Source organism: Nematolebias whitei, chromosome 3 (assembly GCF_014905685.2).
Source record: "Nematolebias whitei isolate Nwh7 chromosome 3, NemWhi1, whole genome shotgun sequence".
Classification (NCBI taxonomy): Eukaryota; Metazoa; Chordata; class Actinopteri; order Cyprinodontiformes; family Rivulidae; genus Nematolebias; species Nematolebias whitei.
The window spans coordinates 28,605,005-28,630,496 of NC_056500.1; the positions used below are offsets into that span (position 1 = coordinate 28,605,005).

Here is a 25,492-nt window from a genome sequence, read left to right on the forward strand (position 1 = left end):
TTTCACATTTGGAAAACTACTGGAATTCATTCAGACTGCACTATTTTGATATAAATCAAGGCAACCTTTTTTTATTTTTAGATTTCAATTAGTTAATTTCTTGACCATAAATGCCTTTTAAGACAAAAACATTGGAATATTTTAATTTTAAATCTATTTATGACCTTTTCTTCTCAAATGTCCAATTCCTCCAGAGAAGTACATGAAATATGATGCAAAGATCTGCTTCTTTTGACCATAACAAAATGTGCTGAGGAAAAACAAGCAAAAAAAAAAGAACGTCAAAGTTCATGCTCTTTAATCCAGGTAAAAAAAATCCAACAGTTAAGTCAGGTCCTCTGGACAGTTTCTTTTTTCATCCTTCATCCAAAGGACTTCATCAGTCTGAGAAGCCACAACAGAGTCCTATAACATAGTGGGCCAGTCTTATCTAGTGGTCCATCTTATCATCATAAAACTGATTGGCCCACTGTGTGAGTAAGCCACTTATGGGACTGAGTTTGTTGTGGCTCCTCAGACTGATGGAAGTCCTTTGGATGAAGGACGAAACGTGTCAACAACAAAAAAGAAACCATCCAGAGGACCTGACTGAATTGACTGATTGGATTGTTTTTTACCTGGGTTATCGAGCATGAACTTTGATGTTTTGAACCACTTTGGCTATGGCTGCCCCAGAGAAGTTGACATTGGAGAGGGCGGACTCCAGAAACCACCTTCTCACCATAAAACTGGTTGGCCCACTATGTGAGCCAGTTATGGGACTGAGCTTGTTGTGGCTCCTCAGACTGATGAAGTCCTTTGGATGAAAGACCAAAAAAAAAAGTCCAGAGGACCTGACTCAACTTTATTGGATTTAGAATTAACATTAAAACATGAAAATTTACAACAAAAAAGTCACACTAAATGAATTTTGTGTAAATGTTATTATTAATATGACTCTGTTGACTGCAGCAGGTGACTTTAATAACAAGTTTTAATGGTTGTTAGTTCGGTTAACTGAACTTGTAAGCTGCTGTCTGACCTGACCTCATACATCCTGGTTAAGAAAAAGGCCCAGACACGTTTCCTGTTACTCGGTGACGTCATCGCCAGTGAGCAGTCGCTGAATATTCATTGAAAAGCGATGGGACTTCTCGGTTTACGACAGAGCGCGTCCGTCCGTGCGCGTGGTGGGAACGCTGGCAAGATGGCGGCGCTGAAGGAGGAGCAGTGTTACGGACTGTCCTGTGGAAGAGTGAGCAAGAGCAGCAATGTCACCGTCTTTCACGTTAAACTCACTGACAGCGCACTCAGGGCGTTTGAAGGCTTCCAGAGCAGCAAGGTAAAGTGTCCCCTACGGTACCGTGGCGGGTTCGTTGGGTCGCCTTGAAGTGTGGTCCTGGCGGCGGTGACAGGCAGCCGGTGAGGTCAGCCCCTGCTCCGTCTGCCCGCTGCCGTCTTCAAGCCGCGATACCTGGCAGCCCTGACACCCTGACAGATGCCTGTGACTCGGACATTTGTGGAGCTCTGCTACCGAACACAGCCCTGCTGGTTATCCGTTTTATTTGTCGCAACGGTTTTAACTTGACGTCTTAATTTGTCGTGTTCAGAAACACGCAGGGGATTTGACAGATAACACAGGTTGTGTGGGCAGATGTTTCCAGAAACTTTAGGTAGTGAAAAAACAAATGTTTGGCAACCTTTGCTAAGAGCTAAATTAGCTTGCGACTGCCTGGTGCTACTTCAAGTACAGTTGGATATTTAAATTTTGGCTTAACCTAAAGCCTTACATTGACTTATTTAATGACGACGCTGGGAATATTTATTTATTTATTTATTTATTTATTTATTTGGGGGGGGGTGATAGCCAGCATTCATAGGAAAGATTTCAACCCCCCACCCCCACTTAAAGACTCACGCACTCGACTCACGCACTCTTCATGGCTTCAGAATGGCGTCAAACTTAAAACACTGAACTCCCCCTTTTTTGTTTGCAAGTCAAGTGGTGTTCAACAAACATATTCTCTGCTTGATATGTTTTTAAATAATACTTTTTAAATTGTTTGCTTGGCTCGTTGAGCCCCAGAGCTTTAAGCTTGTGTTTGTGGCCATCTAATGTTTCAGCTTCTATAAATATTTGACGGGGACAACCTGACAGGACAGGAGAGGACAGGGGCTTAAATGTCCAACTGCAGGGACTGTCCACAGCAGGACTGTCAAAACGAGAAAACTGGTAACTGGGTGCTTGTAGGGAGGAGTGATTATTGAACAAATGTTAGTGTAAGTCTTTTATTAAACTACTAGTTAAATACTAGTATGCATGTTTGTATAATTATATAAAAATCTAATGAGGTTGTTTATACAAAAATGCAAAGCATGCTAACTGATTTGTATTGCAAGTTATTCAAGTTTAATGATTTTTGTCATGCACTCTTATTACTTGATTTTGAAAAGATGTCTGGCTAATATATTTTATTTAGGGCAGCACGATGGCTCAGATGGTAGAGCTGTTGGTTCAATTCCCGGCCCGGGGCCTTTCTGGGTGGAGTTTGCATGTTCTCTCTGTGCATGCATGGGTTTTCTCCAGGTATTCCGGTTTCCTCCCACAGACCAAAAACATGCATGTCAGGCTGATTGGTAACTAAAATGTCCCTAGGTGTGAGTGAGAGAGTGAATGGTTGTTTGTCTCTGTGTCCCCTGTGATGGACTTTTAAGTTGCGACCTGTCCAGGGTGTCCCCGCCCCACAATAGCTGGACATGGGCACCGGCGACTCCTGCGACTTGAAAAGGAAGAAGTGGTCAAAGATGATGGATGGATATGCATTATTTATAAAGCCAAAGATTTTGTGTTTATGTGGCTGAGGGCCACAGGCACTTGATCAACTAGTTGAGCTGCCTGGTCCCCCATGTCTCAGCTATGTCCACCACTGCTATGACTGTAGACGAGTTGGCCAAAAAAAAGCAAGGACAGTAAAATTGTTTTAGAAACCTTGTTTTTTTTTCCTCTCCGTCTTCATTGTTGGAGCTTGTCATAATTATAGGATGCCCAAGTAAAGCCAGACTTTCTTTTTTTTTTTAAGTGCCTTAAAAGCCAGTTTTGAGCAATCCTATTAAATACTGAATTTTTCTTACAGAAGTCGAGCTGGCTTTTCTGACTGTAAAAGGAAAATAATGGCTTTGACTTTGGTACAACTTTTTTTAGTTGTAAACTTACTAAAGTTTTGGATGCTGTATTGCTGAAGGCTGTATTGTTTTGAAAGTTGACCATATCATTGTGTTTATTCTTATGGTCGCTAATAAAATCCTTAAACCCAGTTTTATCTAAAGGAGGCGACTCAGAAATTAGATATATCCACGTCGAGAACACGACGTTTGGTTTGGAGAAACGTGCTCAAAGCTTTAGTGTGGCAACAACACATTCATCTACATCTGGACGATGTTAGTTAAGTGTTCAAATCTCATTTAGATTTTTTTATGTTTCTTTTGCAGTCGACAGCTTTTTGGGAACTATTTGTACAGAATAGTAGCTTTGTTTCAGTCTATTTTTACTACAGATAAAACAACAATAATACTTGGTCAGCATATAGACGAAATGTGAGAGCCTCACATATACAGTATCATAATATACCTGTAATATTAAAGCTTTAAACACCAGCTGATGCCCAATATTATGAGCAATGGGCTTTTGTAAATATTGGATTTCACAACTAATGCAGGCCTTTTTCAACAAAGGACATAAAAACTCTTAAAATGTCTAAATACAAACTTGCTGTCATGCATGTCAGGCTAACGTTGTGAGATTTGCACTTAACTGTTTGTTTTGCTCTGTTTTTCTACATATTAACATAAAATATTAGACAAATGGACCAATATACAAATTAAACTAGTCTAGATAATTCTGTTAGTCATTTCTAAACAAAACAAATAGGCTCCCATTTATTTAACACTGCATAACTCTATACTTTTCAGTGTAACCTGGGTGGCGTTTTAGCTGGGAATTTGCACGCTTTTAGCTTCCTCATAACTCTAACTCTGGCCAGTACTCGAATGCAGTGGAGTTTCAAGGGGAAGAGTTAAAATTTTAATTGCATCATTGTAGAGTGGCTAAATGTGTGTTTGGAAGAACAAGAATGTCTCGTTAGCATGTTCGTCTCATTTCAGAATAAGCTAACCAAATGAAAAGATGTTTGCTTAGGTGCAACGCTAACTCAACTTTTGTTTGTTCCTTGTTGAGAACAAAGTATTTTCATTTTGTTTCTGTGTATTGTGCAATCAAAGCGGCAGTGGCTCAGAGTATTCACTGCTTCCTGTATGAGACGTGACTATCAGCTGGGCTCCTTTCATGGTACGTTTGAGGATGGCGTTAACTAGAGCTCTTGCTGTGAGACTGGAAGTCGGTCTCTTTTTTTTGTGTGACACGCATGAGGAAATTACTAAGTCTGCAGATTGCCATGAAGCTGAAAGATATGTAGGGAACATACAGTGTCTCTTTTTAGTATACTGTATGAATGAACTGTCATAATTAGCACTGAAAAAATATGATTCAGCAATGTATTAAACATTGTAGCCTATAAATAGTCAACAGTTATAGAAGTATAATGACCAACTGGCAATACTGATATTTTTTGTCCTAATGTGAATTAAAATATTCAATATATATTGGATTTGGCAATAATGCAAACTGTTATGTCCATCAAAATTGGCACAAGGCTTCGTAATTTCTTCACCATAATTCAAAAAAATGTACAAAATTTACTTTTACTGTTTGTCAGTTATGTTACGAGTGCTTTGTTTGGATTTTGTTTGTTATGTTTAGTCTTAAGTGACGGGCAGATTTTTGGAAATGACAGGTGAAAATACATTTAAGAATTTAAATTGTGAAACGGATCATGTAGATAACGTCCATCAGTCGAACAGACTGAAAATCTTTAGAAACCCTCATGCAAGTAAACTTGTATTCTTACTTTGTCACACTGTTTTGTGAACACAACAAAAGCAGGGTTTAAAAAAAAGTTAGTTTTTTTTTTATTGTGAGCATTATTTGGTCTAAAATACTTCAGAATGTGATTTTATCTTTAACATTTTCCGCATTTGATCTTTACAGGAAATTTTCACAAGTACTTTTTAAAGTAATACTTCTGTTTGAGGATGGATGTGAGGTTAAACAGGGGCTTTGCAAACAGCTCAAATGTAGTAAATGGAAATTCCCCAATTCTGGTTTTAACCTGGTCTTCCTGTGATGCTAGAAAAGGCCTCTGTCTGTCAAAAGGTGTAGTCACAGCCCACCTGTTGCTCTTCTCAGTGCCCCTTCTAACCACTAGGTGAGGAGTGCAGAGATGCACCCACTCCCTCAGTGAGAGAATGGGGAGACTGGTGCATGGAAAGATGATTGTTCAATCCCTCGTCCACTGAGAAGGAAGGCAAAATGCCAGTCAGGCCATGAACCCTAGGACTTTGCTGCAACTCTAAGAAGTGCTTTTGTGTAAACACAGTTTTTTATTGAATAAAATGTCTGAAAGGACTTTGGTCACAATGTTTCTATGCCGATGAAGGCATTCTAAATGAGTTGTGTTGAGCTATAAACCTGGGCTTATATGTCCTGTCTCCACCCTGATGGGGGTGATGAAAGTAAATCACGGCTGAAGATTTTGTAGCTTGACGTTGGCTGATTTGTGCCAGTGCTGTGATTATTTAAGGCATGTTTACTCCTCAGTCACAGCAGATCATGAGACAGACAAGAGGTGACTGTAACCACTAAGGCCAAATATGACTCTAAATGTCACAGTGTTCCTCAATCCTGCGCTGCCACAAATGACCATGTCGGTGCAAACTCTCTGACCTACTTTCTCTGATATCCAATAGATTGTAGTGCAAACATACTTTGCATATGAAGTTTTAACATTTCTAGCAGCATATCTCTTTAACCCAAGCACATCTTTTATTTATTTTTAATTATCATTTTTAGAAAAGCTTCTTTACCACTTTTTTTTACGTTTGAGTTTTATATGACGCAGCATTTACTGGAACCCTGTTTTTTTCCATGTCAAAGAAGGTTGCCTCATCAGTTGCACAGATTCAGTCCTTGAAGAAATCTGTGCACTCTGTGATCTTTTTATATACACTGCCTGCCCCCCCCCCCAAAAAAAAAAGGTTGCACACTGATATTCTGTTGGACCGCCTTTAGCCTTGATTATGGCATGCATTCACTGTGGCGTTGTTTCGATAAGCTTCTGCAATGTCACAAGATCCATTTCCATCCAGTGTTGCATTAATTTTTCACCAAGATCTTGCATTGATGACTAGACACTAGACATGATGGGTGCATCACTTCACCTGCCTCTCTTCTTACCCTGATGCACCCATCACTCTGGAACACGGTAAATCTGGACTCGTCAGACCACATGACCTTCTTCCATTGCTCCAGAGTCCAATCTTTATGCTCCATAACAAACTGAAGCCTTTTTTCCCAGTTTGCCTCACTGATTAGTGGTTTTCTTAAGCTACACAGCTGTTCAGTCCCAATCCCTTGAGTTCCCTTCACATTGTTCATGTGGAAATGTTCTTACTTTCACTATTAAACACAGTCCTGAGTGCTACTGTTGTTTTTCTTCCATTTGATTTCACCAAACGTTTAAGTGATCGTCGATCACGATCATTCAGGATTTTTTTCCGGCCACATTTCTTCCTCGAAGACGATGGGTCCCCACTATCCTTCCAATTTTTAATAATGTGTTGGACAGTTCTTAACCTAATTTTAGTTTCTACAATCTCCTTTAGATGTTTTCTCTGCTTGATGCCAATGATTTGACCCTTCTCAAACAGACTGACATCTTTTCCACGACCACGTGATGTGTCTTTCAACATGGTTCTTTAAGAAATGAGAAGCAACTCATTGCACCAGCTGGTGTTAAATAACTTGTTGTCAGCTGAAAGATGATCGTCCATGCAGTAATTATCCAATAGGAGGCTCGTACCTATTTGCTTGGTTAAATCCAGGTGGCGACTTTTTTTTTTTTTTTTTTTTTGGCCAGGCAGTGCATTTATAAAAGACAATTTATATAAACTGTTTTTCCCCAAGCAAGTTATTTTCTGTGACTATCCACTTCAAAATGTATATTCTTGTCAGTTAATGTTTTGTTTCATTATACATATCTTTTGTATTTTCCATGTTTGCACTTGTCTAGTGATGCTTCATGGATGAATTACCAAAATATTGTGACTCTTAACATGTTCGCATAAAGGATATCCTTAGGTAGTAAAATTTGAAGTACTACAGCTCTTATGTTTTGAAGTATAGCTCATTCTGAACACGATTACATGTAACGACAGTGAAAGAGTAAGAAAGTAAGTGTGACATAAGTTTTTATTGGATAACCATTTCATAACTGTCACTAGTGCAGTGGTTTGTACAACATTGTATCTCTGGTAGTGTTATTGTGTTCATTTTGAGTTGTATGTAACACACATGCACCACATATCCTGACCTAATTTAATCTTCTACTAAGGCTGTAATCAACAACATAAACATGCTTCCAGTTTGAAGAACAAGATCAAGAGTATCTCTGGATTAAACAGATAGAAACACCAAAAGGGTGTCTCCTAGTAGCAAAACCACAGTCATGCTTTAATAAATAAGCTCAATAACAACGTACATTAGTTACGTCTCACTCAATCACAGTTTTTTAAGGGACTGAGTGGTACATCAGGTTTTTACAAACAGGACCAACTCAACAATGATTCATATATACTGACTGAATATTTTAAGTCCCAGTATCAGGAGTACAAGGCACAACATGCTCGTTCCTCATCTGAAAAGTGATGCAAGTAAAAGTCCTGATAATTTCAGAAACAAAGTAGTTAGACTTTTGGACAGTATGCATAAATATTTTACTGTAGCTTATTTTGTTGAGTGGTAATTTACATCCTTTAACATTCTGCCATTCCGGCGGTATAACGGCTTGTATAATTTATTGGGTTGAGCAGGAACCTTAAGCTTGTTTTCATTAAGGCGTCGGATATCCTCACATAAAGGGTAAATTTTGGATCCAATAAAAGTTTAATGAACTTTTTCAACCTAAGCAAGGTTGATTGTAAAATGCTAGTTCGTTGGCCAACTCATTTTTATTTTATAAACCTATTCATGTTGTAAAGAGTTGATGGTTAGACCTTACAGCGAAGTTGTTTTGTCAACTTTTGTTTTCAGTAAATCATTTTAATATAATTTTTTTCTTTGTTCAGAACATTTTTTTTTTTTTTGAAAGTAGATGTGAAGTTTTGGAATAACTAGATTATTTTAGAAGTTGTATATTACATTTAGTGTTGTATTTGCATACATTTCAAATTTTATCCTTTTCTCAACTGGTAAGAAATCCTCAAGTATTTATGAAAATAAATTTTGCAGCTAGTTATTTTATTAGTACAAAAGAGGGACATAGGTTTAAGACGAGAATTAATTTAGCAGGAAACGCATACAACGATCATCAGTTCACTTTTATTGCAGAATGGCTGGCTTAAGTCCAAAGTATGTCAAACTGATCCCAGATCTGGTGCTGGTGGCAGTGTGCAGGAACATGTATAGGTCAGGGCCTGCTCCCTGTCCCTAAGGTTAGCTCTGTGGAACATTCTGGGCTCAGGTCCCAGAGAATAGTGACATGTCAGCAGCCCATTGAAATGAACAGGCTGAGGGTAGCACTATGTTAGCAGTGTCACAAGGGGGGAGGGAAAGGGCATCGAGTGGATTTGCTAAAACCAGTGTTAACAGTTCAGAGTAGACCAAGCGTGGCTGCACCAAAACGTCTGGTGCTCCTGGATAGGAGGTTCGCCAAGTTCAAAAAGTCAAATGCAGTATAACAATTGTGAAAATCTGGTGAACCTATGACTTTCTTTTCTCTTATTTTATAGTTGATCTTTTCAAGAAAATGTCAGGCAGAGACTGTTTTTCTCAAGTCTCAAGTGTGCCTCATGGGCAACAACAGGGCAGTCAGTCAAGACTTCACTTGGAGCATAATTATATGTACTGTGAAGTTTCTGTGTGTGTACTTAGGCGTAGGTGGTAGTTTAATTGTCCTTGTAGTATAACTCTGTGCCACTTGCAATGCTTCATATTGGTTCAGAAATGCCTTTGTTTAGAACTTGTGTAAGTGAATGCACGATATAGAGCATGGTCATCCTGGCATACAATAAAAGTAAATAGTGTGTATTCATACTATATACTAGGGCTGAACGATTTTGGAAAATATTCTAATTGCAATTGTTTTTTTTTTACATCAATATTGTGATTGTGATTTAATATGCAATTATTTTTCTATGTCTTTTCGTGTATTTTTCAATGAACACGAACAATAAAAAATCAGTTTTCAGCTCTGCTGCAACTCTTGTTTCTGCATTTATTTTGTGTAGCTCCAGGATAGCAACTTGGCTAAAATATGTGCGCGAGGGCATTCCGTACCGCTTATCCACTGTGTTTACCAAAGCTGTAAATCCAGGCTTGGTCACTATATTAATGGGCATCATGTCTTTCGCTATGAACTCCGTTATTACTCGAGTTATTTCCATGTGCTGTTCAGAGTAATACTTTCGAACATTTCGGTCAGTGATCCCTGCCGGCTGGTACTTTACTTACTTTAAGTTGAAACACTGGTCGTTGGCATTCTAACCATGCAGCTATCGTAAATGGCTTTGTGGTGTTTTTTAAAGTGTTGATAAAGATTTGTGGTGTTACCTCTTGTGCAGCGTCATCTTTTTTTATATCTAAAATAACTCCAAACAACGGACGTGCTGCTCCTCTTTGTTACCAAACTTTCATATGCATCAGCTTCTGCCGAGCCCGATGCCATTGTGGAACCAGTTAAAATGCATAAGTGACTTCTCCCTGCTCTGCTTTGCTCTGCTACGCTCACTCGCAAATCACGTGACCAGTCAAATCCCAGCCTTTGCAATTAGAAAATCTTGTTTCATCATATCGCAATATTATTGCAAATGCAATTAATTGTTCAGCCCTACTGTGTACAGACTTGTGTAACAAGCTTTGCGATGAGCTCTTTAGAAACCTCAGAGATTTACACAATTTTATATAAAAAACGAAGAAATATTTGAGAATCACCGTGGTCCCCAAGAAACCAAGGAATTATTTCTGATTTAGGCCAGATACAAATGAGTTACAAAAGAAAAATACTTAATTCAGTGCTAATTTTGCACTTATTATGACATAAGATGTGATTCTCTAACATAGGTAGTTATAAACTCAGATAAATAACACATGGCTTATTACTGTCATAAAAAAGTTAATTTTTTAGAATAATTTTTAGTAGCAATAACTTAAAGCAACTCCCAACAGTGTCCTTAAGTGTTCTGTCTTTCGTTGTTTTTATTTAAAAATGATACATTAGTTTGAGTTGTTTAGTTATTTTGTGGTAACTCCATTTCTTCTCAGACAGGTTGAAGTCTGGACTGGCTGGGATAACGTTTTAGATTTATTTATTTTTTAACCAGTCATTATGTTATAAAGATTTAGATTTTTAGGGCTCATCGTCCTTTACTCTCATGGTGTAACCACTGGTTTTGTTTACCCTTTTTAAAAAATTTTGATTGGTATATTTGATTCTCACTTTCTTGGAAATAATCTTCCCTAACTAAATTGTTTGTTTTGTTTATCATTGCAGGTCCTGTCATCGCGGCCCATGATTAGATTTGATGGAAACAAAGGGGTAAGAACACAATCTCACCATCTCAGTAGTGACATTATGAGATAAAAACAGTTTGTACCATACAGTATTACTCCAGATATGTTACTGCTTAACTTGTTGGATCATTTGTATGTTCAATATTTGATAAATTAGCATTCCTAATATTAAAGATTCCCTCATTTTGATGCTTTAATGCAGACTGAGGTTTCAGCTGGTGTTAAATAAGGTCTATTTCCCCCTCAGCATAATACTTCAGTTGAACTGTATAATGGCTTGAAAAAAATCTTTGATAGGTTGATGCCCTAAATACATGCTGAGCTTTTTTTTTTTTTTTTTTTATCATTTTGTCATGTTGGGTCAGCAATGCTTGACCCAAAAATACCCTGACCTCTTTAGGTTTCCTCATTCCTTCATGATCTTTTAACACACAATTAGGGTCATTTCTGTTCTGCCTCAACTGAATAAATGGCAGTTTTATCTTATGCTTTTTACTTGACTATAAACAAATTATTTTCATGCAATTCTTTTTATTAAGCAACTCTTTCAATATTGTAATGTTCTGTTGCTTTGCTCCTTCTGAATTAATTTTCAGGCACTTGCAGTATAGGAGACAAGATGATGATTTATGTTTTTGCTAGCATGCTTACATTTCTGTTCGTAGTATAAACATCAACCAATGAGAACATTTTATCTTTGTCCATCAGGCTCTAAACCAGTGGTTTCCAACCCTGGTCCTTGAGGAACACTATCCTGCATGTTTTAGTTGTTTCCCTGCTCCAACACCTGATTCAGTGATTTAATTACCGGTACGTCCTCCAGTTCTGCAGAAACCTGTTCATCGCCCATTCAGTCAAATCAGGTGTGTCAAAAGCAGGGAAACGACTAAAACGTTCAGGATGGTGTTCCTCAAGGACCAGGGTTGGGACCACCTGCTCTAGACATGCAAGGAAATTTTAGATTGTTCTTTTAAATACTTGGGTCTTTGCATTTGATGCTTTTCAAGTTTTCTCATTTCTCTGGTTTGTTTGACATGAACTTATCCGTTTTACTTTTTAATTTGCCATGTCCAAACATTGTGCTGATGACGGTGTCCAAAATATTGTCAATATAGAACGCTTGGAACACTTGTGTCAACTTGATGCTGACTTTTGTGGAATATTTGCATGTGTACACCAATTGCTGACTACTGGGGAAAAAAATACAAAAGAACACAAATTAAAGCGTTAAAATGTCAACAGTGATGACACTGAAAGTATGACTAACAAACGTGTCTCTAACGTGTTATCTTTTCTAGTTATTGTAAAGTACAGAGTTTAACAGGATGTGATGAAGTTTGTAAACTGGTTTTCAGAGCTCATCAGATGTGCAAGATGGTTTGTTTCACAAACCCGTTTGAAAAGATTGCCAGAACTGGGCTAGCATAAAATACTATTTGGCATGTGACTGGATAAATGATTTGTCTATCAAAGTCTTGCTTCAATCAATCAGACCAATAAAAAAAAACAGACTTATGAAAGCCTGTCTAGAATTACAGCTTCTCTTCTGAGAAAAACCATTTCAATGGTGCTCTTTGCATCCATAAACCCATTCAGTAGCTGCTTTTCCCATCACAATAAATCCATTTAATTTGTACTAACCTGTTTGTTCTGAGAAATTAACTTTATCATGGCAGATGACTGCCAAAGTGTTGCAAAAAGCTCCTCTTTAATTCGTTTTTAGTGTCTTTCTCTTTAAGATCCATTAATATATTCAGCACGTACAGCTGAGCTAATTTATAATTTGAGTATTCAAGCTGACAGAAACTTTCATTGATGTTGCAGATTCACACGAGGAAATATTTGACATTTAGCTCATGATGCTCGTCAGAAGTGTGAAAGTGGCTAAATTGTAGAACAGATGGTCTGGCTGTCACAAGATCCCATTTTTCATTCACTTAGATTCATTCGTCTGGTACTTCCTAACAAACTATGAACACACTTTTAGAAGGGAGAGAAGGCAAAATGAAAAACTTGGATATATTTAAGCTGTTTTTTTCTTATATGGCATATATGCTTTAGTTTTCATTCTGTTGCATCTCAATGTGTCTTTAGAAACCTAAAGTTTCTGCGTAATAATGTGCTGATTTTTGAACGTTACAGACCCATTCTACTGTCATTTTTTCTGCATTAACATTGCATAAACAATGTTTTGCAATAGGTTTATGGTGATGTTTAATCAGACTCCTGGGGAGCACCTAGTTTTTGTTCCATAATCTAACCCTGACCATTTTCACTGTTGAAGCATATTCTTTTCACAATAATTTTGGTATCTTTAGTAAACTTTGAGATCTTTGTCTTCATGTCTCTGACACATTATAATTTGGGTGTCATCACTTAATTCCCACCCTTCTGGATTAGGAATAAAGATTAAGTTTGCGAGAGCTCATCTTTACCATCCGTTTGAAAGGAGGTGGTGTTTTTGAGACTTTATGCAGAGTGAGAGGATTAAAATTTGCTGCACAACGACGATACAATCAAGAACTTATGTTGCACTTCCCTGGATGCTCTTTATTATTGTAAGATTATCTGATCTTTTCTTTGCTCTTTAGGGTATAGGTTTAACAGTAACAATATCTGACTTAAGCTCCTGATGTTTCAGATGTAGACTTGATCAGTTTTGGCCTTTTTGAAAGGCAAATAAGATTTAACAAAGGAATGTTAATTTGCTGTTGGAGTATCTGCAGACACCTTACTGCATTTCTTTGCCAATTGAGAAGGTCATAAAGAGTATTTGGTTTAGTATTCTGGTTCATTTGAGTCTAGTTTTGTCAGATTTACATATCTTGACATGTCAAGTATTTAAGTTTTTGACCAGTATTTGATGGTAATAATTGTGACCATACATAAACTTCTAGTTCAAAACCATTCCTGTACTCTGTGTTCAACCACAACTATATAGATTACGTAGCAGATAATCAATTATACAAAAAGACTGGAGGTCCATAGTAATAGAAAATATGATGGCCACTAAGAGTCATGAGTAGAACTAAAATTTCAGGTCAAGTATTGATTCACTCAACTTTATCCATCTGTTCACATCCAACATTTGTTCGTTCCATTTTAAGGATTGTGTGTGCATACATTTGCTAGCTGAGATGCTGCTTGACAGCAAGTGACAGTGTTTGGGTTCAGTAGCATGAAAAATATAAACCAGTTCTTACTTCCAGGGTCACTAACTTCTAAATAGGTTCTCAAACCTGTAAAACTACAAACATCACCACTTGTCAACTACAGGAAAGTACACAGTACAACACAGGCTCATTTTAATTAAAACAAGTCAAACTCTTTACTGAACAAATCTTTTGAACAAAGTAGCACAATGATAAAAATTATCCTAAATTATACACTACTTTCTAATTTAACTATTGGAAACCTTCATCTTGTCAAAGCTCCAAAATTCACGGTTGAAACCCATGCCTTTGCATAAAAAGTTGTTTTTCCTCTGCAAAAAGAAGCTGAGAACTTGTTTACTGATTTTTTTTATTAAAAGTTTTGTGTGAAAAATGATATGCTAAAGAGCTCAAACCACACCGAGCGTCCGTCATTTTGAGAACCGAAAAACAGGAAGGAGAGACAGTCCATGTCACGTCAAGGGGCCTCCCTTCCACTTTTCTTAGGGACACACTGCTCGCTCTCTCACTATCCATCCTTCGGCTCAGTCTTATACTTCCATCTAGTGGTCAAAAAAGGTACTGCTCAAAAATTAACATTTCTTCTTAAATTTTACAATAATTACTAATTATTGTAAAATTTCAAACAATATTATCGTTTATCGCAATAATTTGAGACAATTAATCACCCAGCAATATTTGTTATTGTGACAGGTCTACTCCTGCTGCACCAAAACAACAATGTTATTGCAGACTGAATGAGCTCAACATTTGTCTACCTGTGACCCTTGGCTGACTTCAGACATTGCTGTCTTGTAACAACTAAAACAGCAATGTCAGCTTTGATTGTCTCTCTTATTTTATTTCTTTTAGTAATCCATCTTAAGAAGCAATGTTTTCTGCATACAGTGAGTGGTTTCAACATGAATGTTAAGCTGAAACCTGAGCCATTTGGTGCGGAGGAGCCTCCTCTCAGTGTCATCCTCTACAGCGTGAGTCAGTGAGCCAGCTTAGTCACACCCCTGAGCTCTGGTTTTCAGCCTCGTAATTTGATCTGGACTTGCACGGTCATCTTATCGCCTCTCCCATTTGTTCTTTTAAATAATTACAAATTACACATAATTTGTGTTCCAACGCTCGCGATCGCTTCTTTATACAGACCTTAAGTTGGACCATGTTGTTTTTCATAATGTGAGAAAGACTGCGCTCATACCTGCAAGTTTTGTAATTCCAAACTTTATCCTTCTGATCTGTGTTCTTGACATCAGTGCTAGATATTAAAATATATATATTCTGCAATACTCTTGCCATGAAGCAGTATCTGTATTCTGACTGTAACGATGCTTAGGTGGGTGGTAGATGGTGATTGCCAAGACCCAAAGTTTTTCCAACAGAACATTGCCCCCAGCATCACTGTGCCTCTGCAGACCTGTCCTCTTGCTATTCTGCATTCTGCTGCAGATATACAAACATGCACCTGGCTATAACGGCTGTAAACACTAAGAACAATACTCATAATGATAAGTTCACTGATAACGATGGACAAAACATTATGAAAATGAGGCCAACCACACACTGCACGCTCCAACTGCATCAGCTCTCAAAATAGATTTTGACTTGCTACTGTTGTGCATTACTCAGAGAAAATAATGCCTTCTCTTTTTCATGATGGTAAAAAACAACTCCCAAAGCTCTACTAATTACTATTTGTATTGATTTTGTAAGCTTTCGTATTAAAAGAGGAATTTGATTTATATGTTTGTGTGTATCAACATTAGTCAGATATTTATCACACAGGACTTGAGTAAAAAAAAAAAAAAATTTAGAGAGCCCATATGCATTGTGTCAAACAGAATTTTCCACTTTTCTATCTGAGTTTTGGCCCAATTTTAAATTAAATGTTTCATAAGTGGTAGGCCAACTAAAAGCAATTTCAGGGAAAGATGTCGTACACCGTCCAAAATGGAAAACAATGAAGTACGTGATTTTTGTCTTCAGTTTAAATGGCTAAAATGACTGTATGTACAAACTTAGTTACTTATTTTCACATCATGAAAGAGAAGGCAACCCTGCTGGTATTTTTTGTTCATCCATCCATCCATTGATTGTTTTTTTTTAATTAATATTATTGTTTAGAAAAAAGTTATGCCTCCCAGTTGTCCAGCCATCCCAGTTTCTTATTAAAGTTGCAATAATGTTAAATCTTTGCTCAGAGACAAACTTCTGGGAGAATTCATAAGCCCACAAGTTAACTTACAGAATCAAGCCTTTTATTATATTTTATTGTACCAAGTACATATTTGAAGAACCCAAACATCTATTACTGATTTTAAGCAGTCTGTGGAAAAGGTTTCCATTAATCTTCTGATACTCTAAATCATATGTCAAACTCAAGGCCCGGGGGACAAATGTGGCCCTAGTTGACATCTTATCTGGCCCCCAAGATGATATTTTAAATGTAAAATACTTTTATCACTTTAATTTTTTTTTAGTAATCTTTGATTATGATGTCAAAAGTGCAACAGAGAACATCAAATGAGACCAATCAAACTCTTGTTGAGGAACCTGCAACCAAGAAAAGACGTTTGGTGTCTAACTTGAGTAAATGTAGATTCTGAAACCGGCCCTTAGTTTGAAAAAGGTTTTAATTTTGGCCCCCTTTTGTAAGTGGGTTTGACACCTTCTCTAGATGGTGGAACATTCAGTCCTGTACATCAAAGAACAACATAAAGACACTGTTTCAACCTTTTTTCAAACTTGTTGCAGCTATTAAAACAAGATGAACTTTTTTGTCCCCTGTCGTGGAACGAAGAGTGGGATTTTGAAATGCTGTCCATCTGTGCATGTTGTGCACATAATGTAAAAAATAAGTGGGGTACCAACTTCCATGTTAGTGTGTGGCTGCATCTATATGCAAGAAATTTTCCTTTCAGAAATTGGATTGCCACGTCCAAATTCAAGATGGCCAGCACCATATTTTTATGTAAACCGACTACCACTATCATTTGAAGAAACTGTGCTGTATAGTTTTCATATTGCTGAAAAGTATAGTTTCCTCAAATGATTGAGGTAGCCAAAGATTGATCTTTGGTGGCCAAGGCCACCATTGGCCACCCTCTGGCTTTGCCGTTGTGCCTGGTCATGGATAAATTTGCTCCCTCCATAGAACGACACTTGACACTAAAAGTCTTACACCAAAAACATTAAGGTTTACTTGCAATCCCTGTTCAGTACCTGTCCAGAAAAACACTTCTTGAACATCATTCACTATTCAAATCCCTCAGCGATCCCTCAGGGGACATTGGCATATCACATGTTTAAATAATAGTGTCTCTCTTTTCACATTTGAAAAGTTCTCTACCGTAACTTTCATCTTGATAAGGTCTGCATGACATCGTATTTTGTTTAGAGTACATTTCACACAGTTTCTGTACTATTTGTGTCATAGATAATTCGTTAGTTTTAAGTTGTCAGCTAGATTGACTTTTCTTTATCAGATATTTTCTAAACTAGGCTGTTACTTGTTCAATCTTTTATCTATTACAAAGAACTGGATTTGTCCACCTTCCTCTAAAATAAATATGCCCTTTTCAACATGCTGCCATGTTCTTTTAAAAGCATTGTGGGGACAAACAGTCCAACTGTAATTATACATAATAGTAAAATAAAGACAAAAACAAATCTGTTATTTGGATTCATGAAACACCTCAGTTTGTCTCGGACAAACTGCAGCCAACTGTATTAAAGGGTAAATTATTGCTAACTCACATTTAAGCTCTTTGTTGAACAGAGCCGTGCTGCATGCAGCTTCACCTCATGTCACCTCTAGCTCAGAGGAAAAGCCAGTGAGTCACATCCTGAGCTTAGTCAGGTTAGGTCGTTTGCAGTAAATGGCCCTCTGGGCATGAGGACTTGTTACAGAGATGCAAACCCAGCTGCTGCTCCCTGTTGTACATCTGATTCAGTGAGATTTATAGTTCTTGACTCTGACGCCACATGAATTCACTCAGCCACCCAGTCGTACCTGGAAACACAACCTTCAGCCTCATGCCAATTCTTGAACAGAATTTAAGTATTTATCTTTATACGACTTGTAAAAATCACTTCAACCTTGACTTCACAGCCTAGTTGAACAATTTTGAAGTGAGAGAAATTTGTTTCAAGAGCAACTTTTCGTTGCCTACTTGTTCTGCTCCTCCTTTCTCACTGCTCTATTAGAAGTTTAACATACAACACCTAAATTTCATTCATGACTTGTCAAGTTATTGTCTTGATATAAGCAGTTCCCAGCAGTTTATAGCAAATAATAGAAGGTTATTCTGTAGTAAAGGTGATTATAAGGGTGGAAACGTGTGTGAACAGTTGTGTGCTGAGGATACCAATAATTTGAAAATCTAAAAAGAGCATTTTGCAACTTCTATTTAACAATTTTGTAAGATATTTTTCACTCTCCTGCTCTGTAGTGTCCGTTACATATGAAATGTAGAAACTCCTCTTTGATTTTTATTTTCCCATCTTGTCTTTAACAGAAAATTTCAATACCACGGTCAGAGAATTCCAGCGAACTGCAAATGTTTACCTTCGACTTGTCCAATGTGGGCAGAGATAACCCTCAGGGCAGCTTCGACTGCATCCAGCAGTACATCACCAGGTAAAGCCAAACACTGAATTACATTTATCTGTATAACACAAACTCACAAAATCAAATTACAACTGCAAGTTCTGCATAAACCCTCCATTTTAATGACAAATTATTAGGCTCCACGAACAGTGTTTTTAACATATTCACAACCTGAGTGAGGCAACAAGCATCCGTCATTAAATACTTGACAGAACACCTGATCGTGAGCCCTTTGAGCTGTGCAAACAGAAAATTGTGCATGTGCATATTGTCTTTTTCCAAATGTGTGTATTCTGCCTCTTTTTCGATTATTTCATGGTTTGTTTGTTTGTTTGTTTTTTCTTTACAATTAGAACATTCTACTGGATGCCTCAATTCCCCCCCTGGGATTAATAAAGTATATATATATATCTTGTAAAATGTTGGAAACAAAAAAAGCATTTTTCAGCAGTAAACTGAGTGATACAAGTTGGTGGCGCAGAGGTTAGAGAGGTGGGCTTGTGATCCGAAGATCGCCGGTTCACGCCCCGGCCCCGACAACATCAAAATTGTGGGTGGGGTAGGTGAAACACCCACACTTGCCCCCACCCTCATTCGCCCCACTCTGGGCCCATGAGCAAGGCCCTTAACCCCCACCATGTGCTCCCTAAACAGGTCTCTCTTGAAAATGAGTTCTCGTGGCTCAATGAGACTAACCTGGATAAATAAAGGCTAAATGAAAAAAAAAAAAAAAAATTATATGGGTCCAGGTTTGTTGAACAGTTTAGTTGACCACAACCAGAGGTTTGTGTTAAAGAAGAAAGCAACAAAGAACCAGAATGCAGAGCAACAAAAAAATCTTGTATTTCCTGTCTAACCAAATTATTCTGAAAATATTTTTAACAAGTGGGTCAGGCGGGAGTTCATTTAGATCTCTGGCCGAATTGTTGCAGTTTTTAACTCAAATGACAGAGTTCAGATTGTGCTGGCTGTGTCAGCACATCTCATTTTCTGCCCAACCCTCATCAAAGTGGAAGGAAATTAAAGCAAGCCGAGACGTTTGGGAAAGAATGGGATTGGATGCAGCACTGAGCCGTACTGTGGGAACCCACGGTTGGATGGAAATTGAAAAAAAAAAATAGTTGTGCCCTCAGAGGCTTTATTGGATCTCCTCTTGGCAGCAATACTAAGTAAAGAGATGAGTTACTGCAAGCAGTTGAATCTTTAATATATAAAAGTATAAATGGTTATATTGAGAATTTGTCAGTTGTTTTTCAGGTCTTTTTTGGGGGAAAAAATCTATTTTAAGTCATGGTCAAATAAGCTTCTGACTCAAACTGTCTTTATGTGTGCTCTTTGTTTTGGCAGTAAAGGGAGTATTCAGCTGGACTGCTTGGGCAGCATTCAGGACAAGATCACGGTGCGAGCCACCGATGACTCCTACCAAAAGGCCAGGGAAAACATGGCGCAGGTTGAGGAGGAGACTCGCAGCAGAAGCGCCATAGTCATCAAGCCTGGTGGAAGATATGTAGGTGAGGAGACTTGAAGAAAAAGCCTCTGGTCAGTTTGGGAATGATTTTTAACCAAATGCAAACAAAAATGAGCATTTAATACCTTTGGTTTGGCTTTGTGTGACAAGTAACAGAATATTTTTTGATTACGACGCCCTAAAGTTGTCAGGAGTTGAATTATTGGAAAAGGCTGGGGTAATTTTTGTGCCCTGCAGACACTCAGGTGGTCTGTGTGTTTGTAGCTTTGCTCTGCTGGTGACTGGGTTCACACGGAGCCTGACGGACTGTTTGGGTCAAGGACTAGATGGCTACGGGCGACGATGCCTGATTCATAATGAAGTTTACTGAATTTGATGTAGGTTGGTTCCTCAGCTGTATATATGTATATGTGCCTCATACACACTGATCCTTTTTGTCCCTGAATTTGCAAACATGTTTAAATGCACGAGAAACATCAGTAGGCTCTCTGGCATAACTCATCAACTTCCTGACTAGGTGTTGGTATTAGACCTGCTGATAAAGCACATCATGTGCAGTTGCAGTTAGGCCTGTCACGATAATGAATTTTGCTGGACGATCGTCTCAGACATTATTACGATAAATGATGATATTGTTTGAAATTTGACAGTAATTCGTAATTATTGTCAAATTTAAGAAGAAATGTTGGTTAATTTGTTTTGACCTTGTTTTGACCACCGGATGGCGGTATAAGACTGTTTGAACCGAAGGATGGATAGTGAGGGAGCGAGCAGCGTGTCTCTAGGAAAAATGGGAGGGAGGCCCCTTGACGTGACATGGGCTGTTTTCTCCTTCCCGTTTTGGGGTTCTCAAAATGGCGGACGCTCGGTGTGTTTTTAGCTCTTTAGCATAGCATTTTTCACACAAAACTCTTAATAAAAAAATGGTGAACAAGTTCTCAACTTCTTTTTGCAGAGAAAAACAACTTTTTTTAGACGAAGGCACGGGTTTCAATCGTGAATTTTGGAGCTTCGACAAGACGGAGGTTTTTTCCCCGAGGTCAGCCTGTTAGCGTAGTTTGTAGCTTAGCTTCTCAGCTTAGCTGCTTTAAACGATCCAAAAACGCGATTTTGGTTGGTTAAACATGCCCCCGCTGAGACGCTCCAGACCGGTACAAAAGAAAGTTAAATGCTGGATCCAGGACAGTGGCCCCATACTGAGAGATTGTTTTGATCGAACAGACTGGCAGGTTTTCAGAGAAGCTGCTGAAAATGGAGGTTCGCTTGATCTTGACCAATACACATCCTCAGTACTGGGTTACATTAGTACATGTACTGACACAGTCTCCACTATCAGAAATGTTAAAAGCTACCCAAACAGAAAACCTTGGCTGAATGCAGAGGTGCGTACCCTGCTGGAAGCCAGGAACACTGCCTTCAGGTCTGGAAACTCAGAGGAGCTGAGTAGGACAAGAAAAGAGCTGGTTGCTGGTATTAAGAGGGCCAAGGCCACATATGCAAAGAGGATCGAGGGTCAATTCATCTCACAAGACCCTCGGAGCATGTGGAGGGGCATTAAGTGCATAACGGATTATAAAGAAAGGAGTGAACAATGTCCCAAAGACCCATCTCTGCCTGATGCCCTCAACAAGTTCTATGCACGCTTTGAAGACCCGAACAGACCACCCAGCACCAGACTCACCTCATCACCGGATGAAGAGCATCTCAGCGTGACCTCAGCAGAAGTAAGGAGTACCTTCAGGAGGATTAATCCGCACAAAGCAACTGGCCCAGACAACATCCCCGGAAAAGTGTTGAAGGAATGTGCTGATCAGCTCTGTGAGGTGCTGGCAGACATCTTTAACACCTCACTTACCCTGGAGACAGTTCCCACCTGCCTGAAGACTGCCACCATCATCCCAGTCCCAAAAAGCTCTACAGTGACTGGTCTGAATGACTATCGGCCAGTGGCCCTCACCCCGATAGTCGCTAAATGCTTTGAAAAACTGGTCATGACTCACATCAAAACAACCATCAACATCAACGAGGACCCTCATCAGTACGCATACCGTGAGAACCGATCAACAGAGGATGCAATCTCCTCTGTGGTCCACACTGCACTCAACCACCTGGAGCAGAAAAACTCTTACGTCCGTATGCTCTTTGTGGACTTCACATCCGCCTTCAACACCATGATCCCCCAAACCCTGATGGACAAACTATCCACACTAGGACTAAGCCCCTCCATCTGCAACTGGGTACTAGACTTTTTAACAAACAGACCACAGTTAGTGAGGATCCACAACCTCTCCTCCTCCACCATAACCCTCAGCACTGGCTCTCCTCAGGGATGTGTGTTGAGCCCCCTCCTGTTTACTCTGCTCACATATGATTGTGCAGCTACCCATCCAGGCTGTCACATTGTAAAGTTTGCAGATGATACAGCGGTGGTGGGATGCATCACAAACAATGATGAGTCCAGCTACAGGCAGGAGGTGGAACACCTGGAGAGCTGGTGCAGAGAGAATAACCTTCACATCAATGTGAAGAAGACAAAGGAGATGATTGTGGACTTCAGAAGGAACAAAAACACCTACACCCCCCTGAACATAAGAGGATCTGCGGTGGAAGTGGTCTCCAGCTACAAGTACTTGGGTGTACACATGAATGACAACCTCAGCTGGAGCAACAACACCACCAGCCTGATCAAGAAAGCTCATCAGAGACTCTACTTCCTCAGACGGCTGAGACGAGCTGGTCTGGGAAGCTCAGTCCTCACCTCCTTCTGCAGGTGTGCAGTGGAGAGCATCCTGTGCTCGAGCATCAATGTGTGGCATGGAGGCTGCACAGCTGCAGAAAGAAAAGCTTTGCAGAGAGTGGTGAAGGCTGCACAGAAATCTGTCGGAATCAGCCTCCCCACCATCACAGACATCTACACCTCCAGATGCAGGAAGAGGGCCACCTGCATCATGAAGGACCCCACCCACCCAGCACACACACTTTTTGCTCCACTCCCCTCAGGAAGGAGGTTAAGGAGCATTAAGTGTAGAACCACTAGACTGAGGAACAGCTTCTACCCTGAGGCTGTTAGACTCATGAATCTCTAACTAGAATAATCACTGTGAAAAACCATATCATGTTGCTGCTGATCTGTTTCATGTTGCTGCTGATCTGTTTCAATGTTGATGTGTTCATGCGTGCACATCTGCTCACAGACTCATGTTCATGTTTGTGCTGATGTTCAATGTTTTATGTTATGAGTGCTTAGTGTATATTTAGTTGATGTTTTTCTTATTTCATATCTTAGATGTTATTACTGTTTTTCTTATACATTTTATTGTTGGATGTAACTGGGACCCTGCGTACATAATTTCGCTCCACCACATGTACCACATGAGGTGCGAATGACAATAAAGAAACTCTGACTCTGACTCTGACTCTGACTTAAAACATATTTTAAAGAGAAATGGAGGGGTCGGTGAAGAGCACCGGAGTTGAGCCTTTTGTCATCCGGTGTCTTCAGTAGAAAGAGAGACGAAGAAACAATAAAGCCGATAAATGAAAATGTGGTCGATAATTTTCATTTATCATCCGATTAATTGATTTATTGTTTATCACGACAGGCCTAGTTGTAGTAGATGCGCACGATTGTAAGCCTCTAAAGCAACTAGCAAAGAAGTCCAAACATTGTTTCGGTCTCAAGCTAAGTACACATTCATATGTTTTAAACCCGAGTTGTTTGTTCATTTTGTGTAAAAGATTTAAATAATAAAAAAAATAATAAAAAATCTCTGCCCGCATGAAAAGACACCAACACCAATGTAGTGCTGTCAAAGAACAACCAGTTGTCAAGGCCATCACTAGACTAGTTGGATTAAGTTAAAATCCTTTCTCTTGCACAGCTTTTAAAAGTTCTTATGATCTTGGTTCATAAACTGGGTTCATATGATGACGACAGGTAAGAACTGCAGTTGACTAAATACCATTGTTTGTGTATGAAGGGAGAGTCTGTGGTAACCAGTGTTTGTGTAGGTTTGTTGAGCTGTATGTTGCAACATGAAGGATGTCTTTGTGAAACATCATTTATGAGTCATCTACAAGTTTTCTCAACTTTACAGAAACACTGGTATAAAAGATGACCTTCTCTGGGGCGCCTCCTTTGCAGCCTGATTTTACATTAGAGGAGTGTAGTGAGTATATAATGTTGTTTTGAGTCTTGTGGGTCGACTGTGGATGAGTGGTTAGAGCAGTCATCCTCCAATGCAAGAGTTGAGGGTTCGATTCCACCAGCAGTCACATGTTGAAGTGTCCCTGGGCAAGACACTGAACCCCTCATTGTCTCTGATGCGTGTCCCGTTGGTGTATGATGTGATGAAGCACTATAGATGCACAAAATTGATTTTTGGCCGATTTCTGATATGCCAATATGTTAAAACTTATTTGGCCAATACCAATACCGATATTTTTCCCCTAGACCTACTTACAGACTACATCGCTTTCGCTGATGTGGAATTAAAATACATTATTCTGCATGGTCTTTGTCAGTTTGGCCTGCAACCAAATGCAGATGTCCAAAAGGGGACTGAAAATGATGAAACACTTCAACTTGGATTATGTTTAATGTCAAATTTATTCATTTACGCTCTCTAACACAACGACAACACTCGAACAGTGCAAATTTGTAAATGTTCATAAATCTAAACTCAACCTGTTCACAAGCAACAAGTGAAAAGTGCATAAGTAGTGCATTAATAGATATACTTACCATACCATACCAATTTATTTATAGAGCACTTAAAACAGCAACAAGGCCAACCAAAGTGCTGTACAAAAGAAAACAAAAATGCACAGCGGACAGGAAAACATAAAATAAAAATACAGATACAAATAGCAGCAGAAGCTAACTAAAATGGCCAACAGAGTAGAGAACAGACAGGACCAAAACAAATTGCACCGTGTTAAAGGCAAGAGAATAGAAGTGGGTCTTCAAGCGAGACTTAAAGACTGAGTGTGTGGGAGCCTGCCGGACACTCAGTGGCAACTCATTCCACAGTCGTGGACCTGCAACAGAGAAAGCCCTGTCACCTCTGAGCTTACGACAGGTTTCTGGGACTGAGAGAAGCATCTGGTCTGCTGACCTCAGAGAGCGCGGTGGGACATATGGCTGCAGAAGATCAGTGAGATAGGATGGGGCGGAACTGTTCAGTGATTTAAAAACATGCATGAGAATTTTGAATTGGATCCGAAGGTGAATGGGTAGCCAGTGCAGGGATGCCAAAACTGGTGTGATGTGTCTCTATAGCCTGTACCAGTTAAAAATTGGGCTGCAGCATTTTGGACCAGTTGTAGACGAGCAATGGAGGACTGACTGATTCCAAACAGAAGTGAATTGCAGTAATCAAGCCTAGATGTTATGAAGGCGTGAATCACTGTCTCAAGGTGCTTTTTGCAGAGTATAGGCTTCAGCTTAGACAGCCGTCTCAGCTGAAAAAAACAGGATTTGACCATCATGTTTACGTGACTGTTGAGTTTTAAGGATGGGTCCATTATCACCCCCAGATTAGTGACCTTTTGTTTCTCTAGCGGGGCTAGAGAGAAAAGGTCAATGTCAT

The 25,492-nt window shown here is 39.1% G+C and overlaps 1 protein-coding gene across 1 annotated transcript in view; it reads left to right on the forward strand.

Annotated features, from left to right (window-relative positions):
- Positions 1–1,146: 1,146 nt before the first annotated feature.
- Positions 1,147–25,492, forward strand: part of ell (elongation factor RNA polymerase II) — a 33,891-nt gene continuing 9,545 nt past the window's right edge. The window contains exons 1-4 of the mRNA XM_037674777.1: positions 1,147–1,321; positions 10,641–10,685; positions 18,342–18,463; positions 19,781–19,944. Of these exons, the coding sequence (XP_037530705.1) occupies positions 1,187–1,321; positions 10,641–10,685; positions 18,342–18,463; positions 19,781–19,944 (466 nt within the window). The 5' untranslated portion in view covers positions 1,147–1,186. The remainder of the gene's footprint in view (positions 1,322–10,640; positions 10,686–18,341; positions 18,464–19,780; positions 19,945–25,492) is intronic.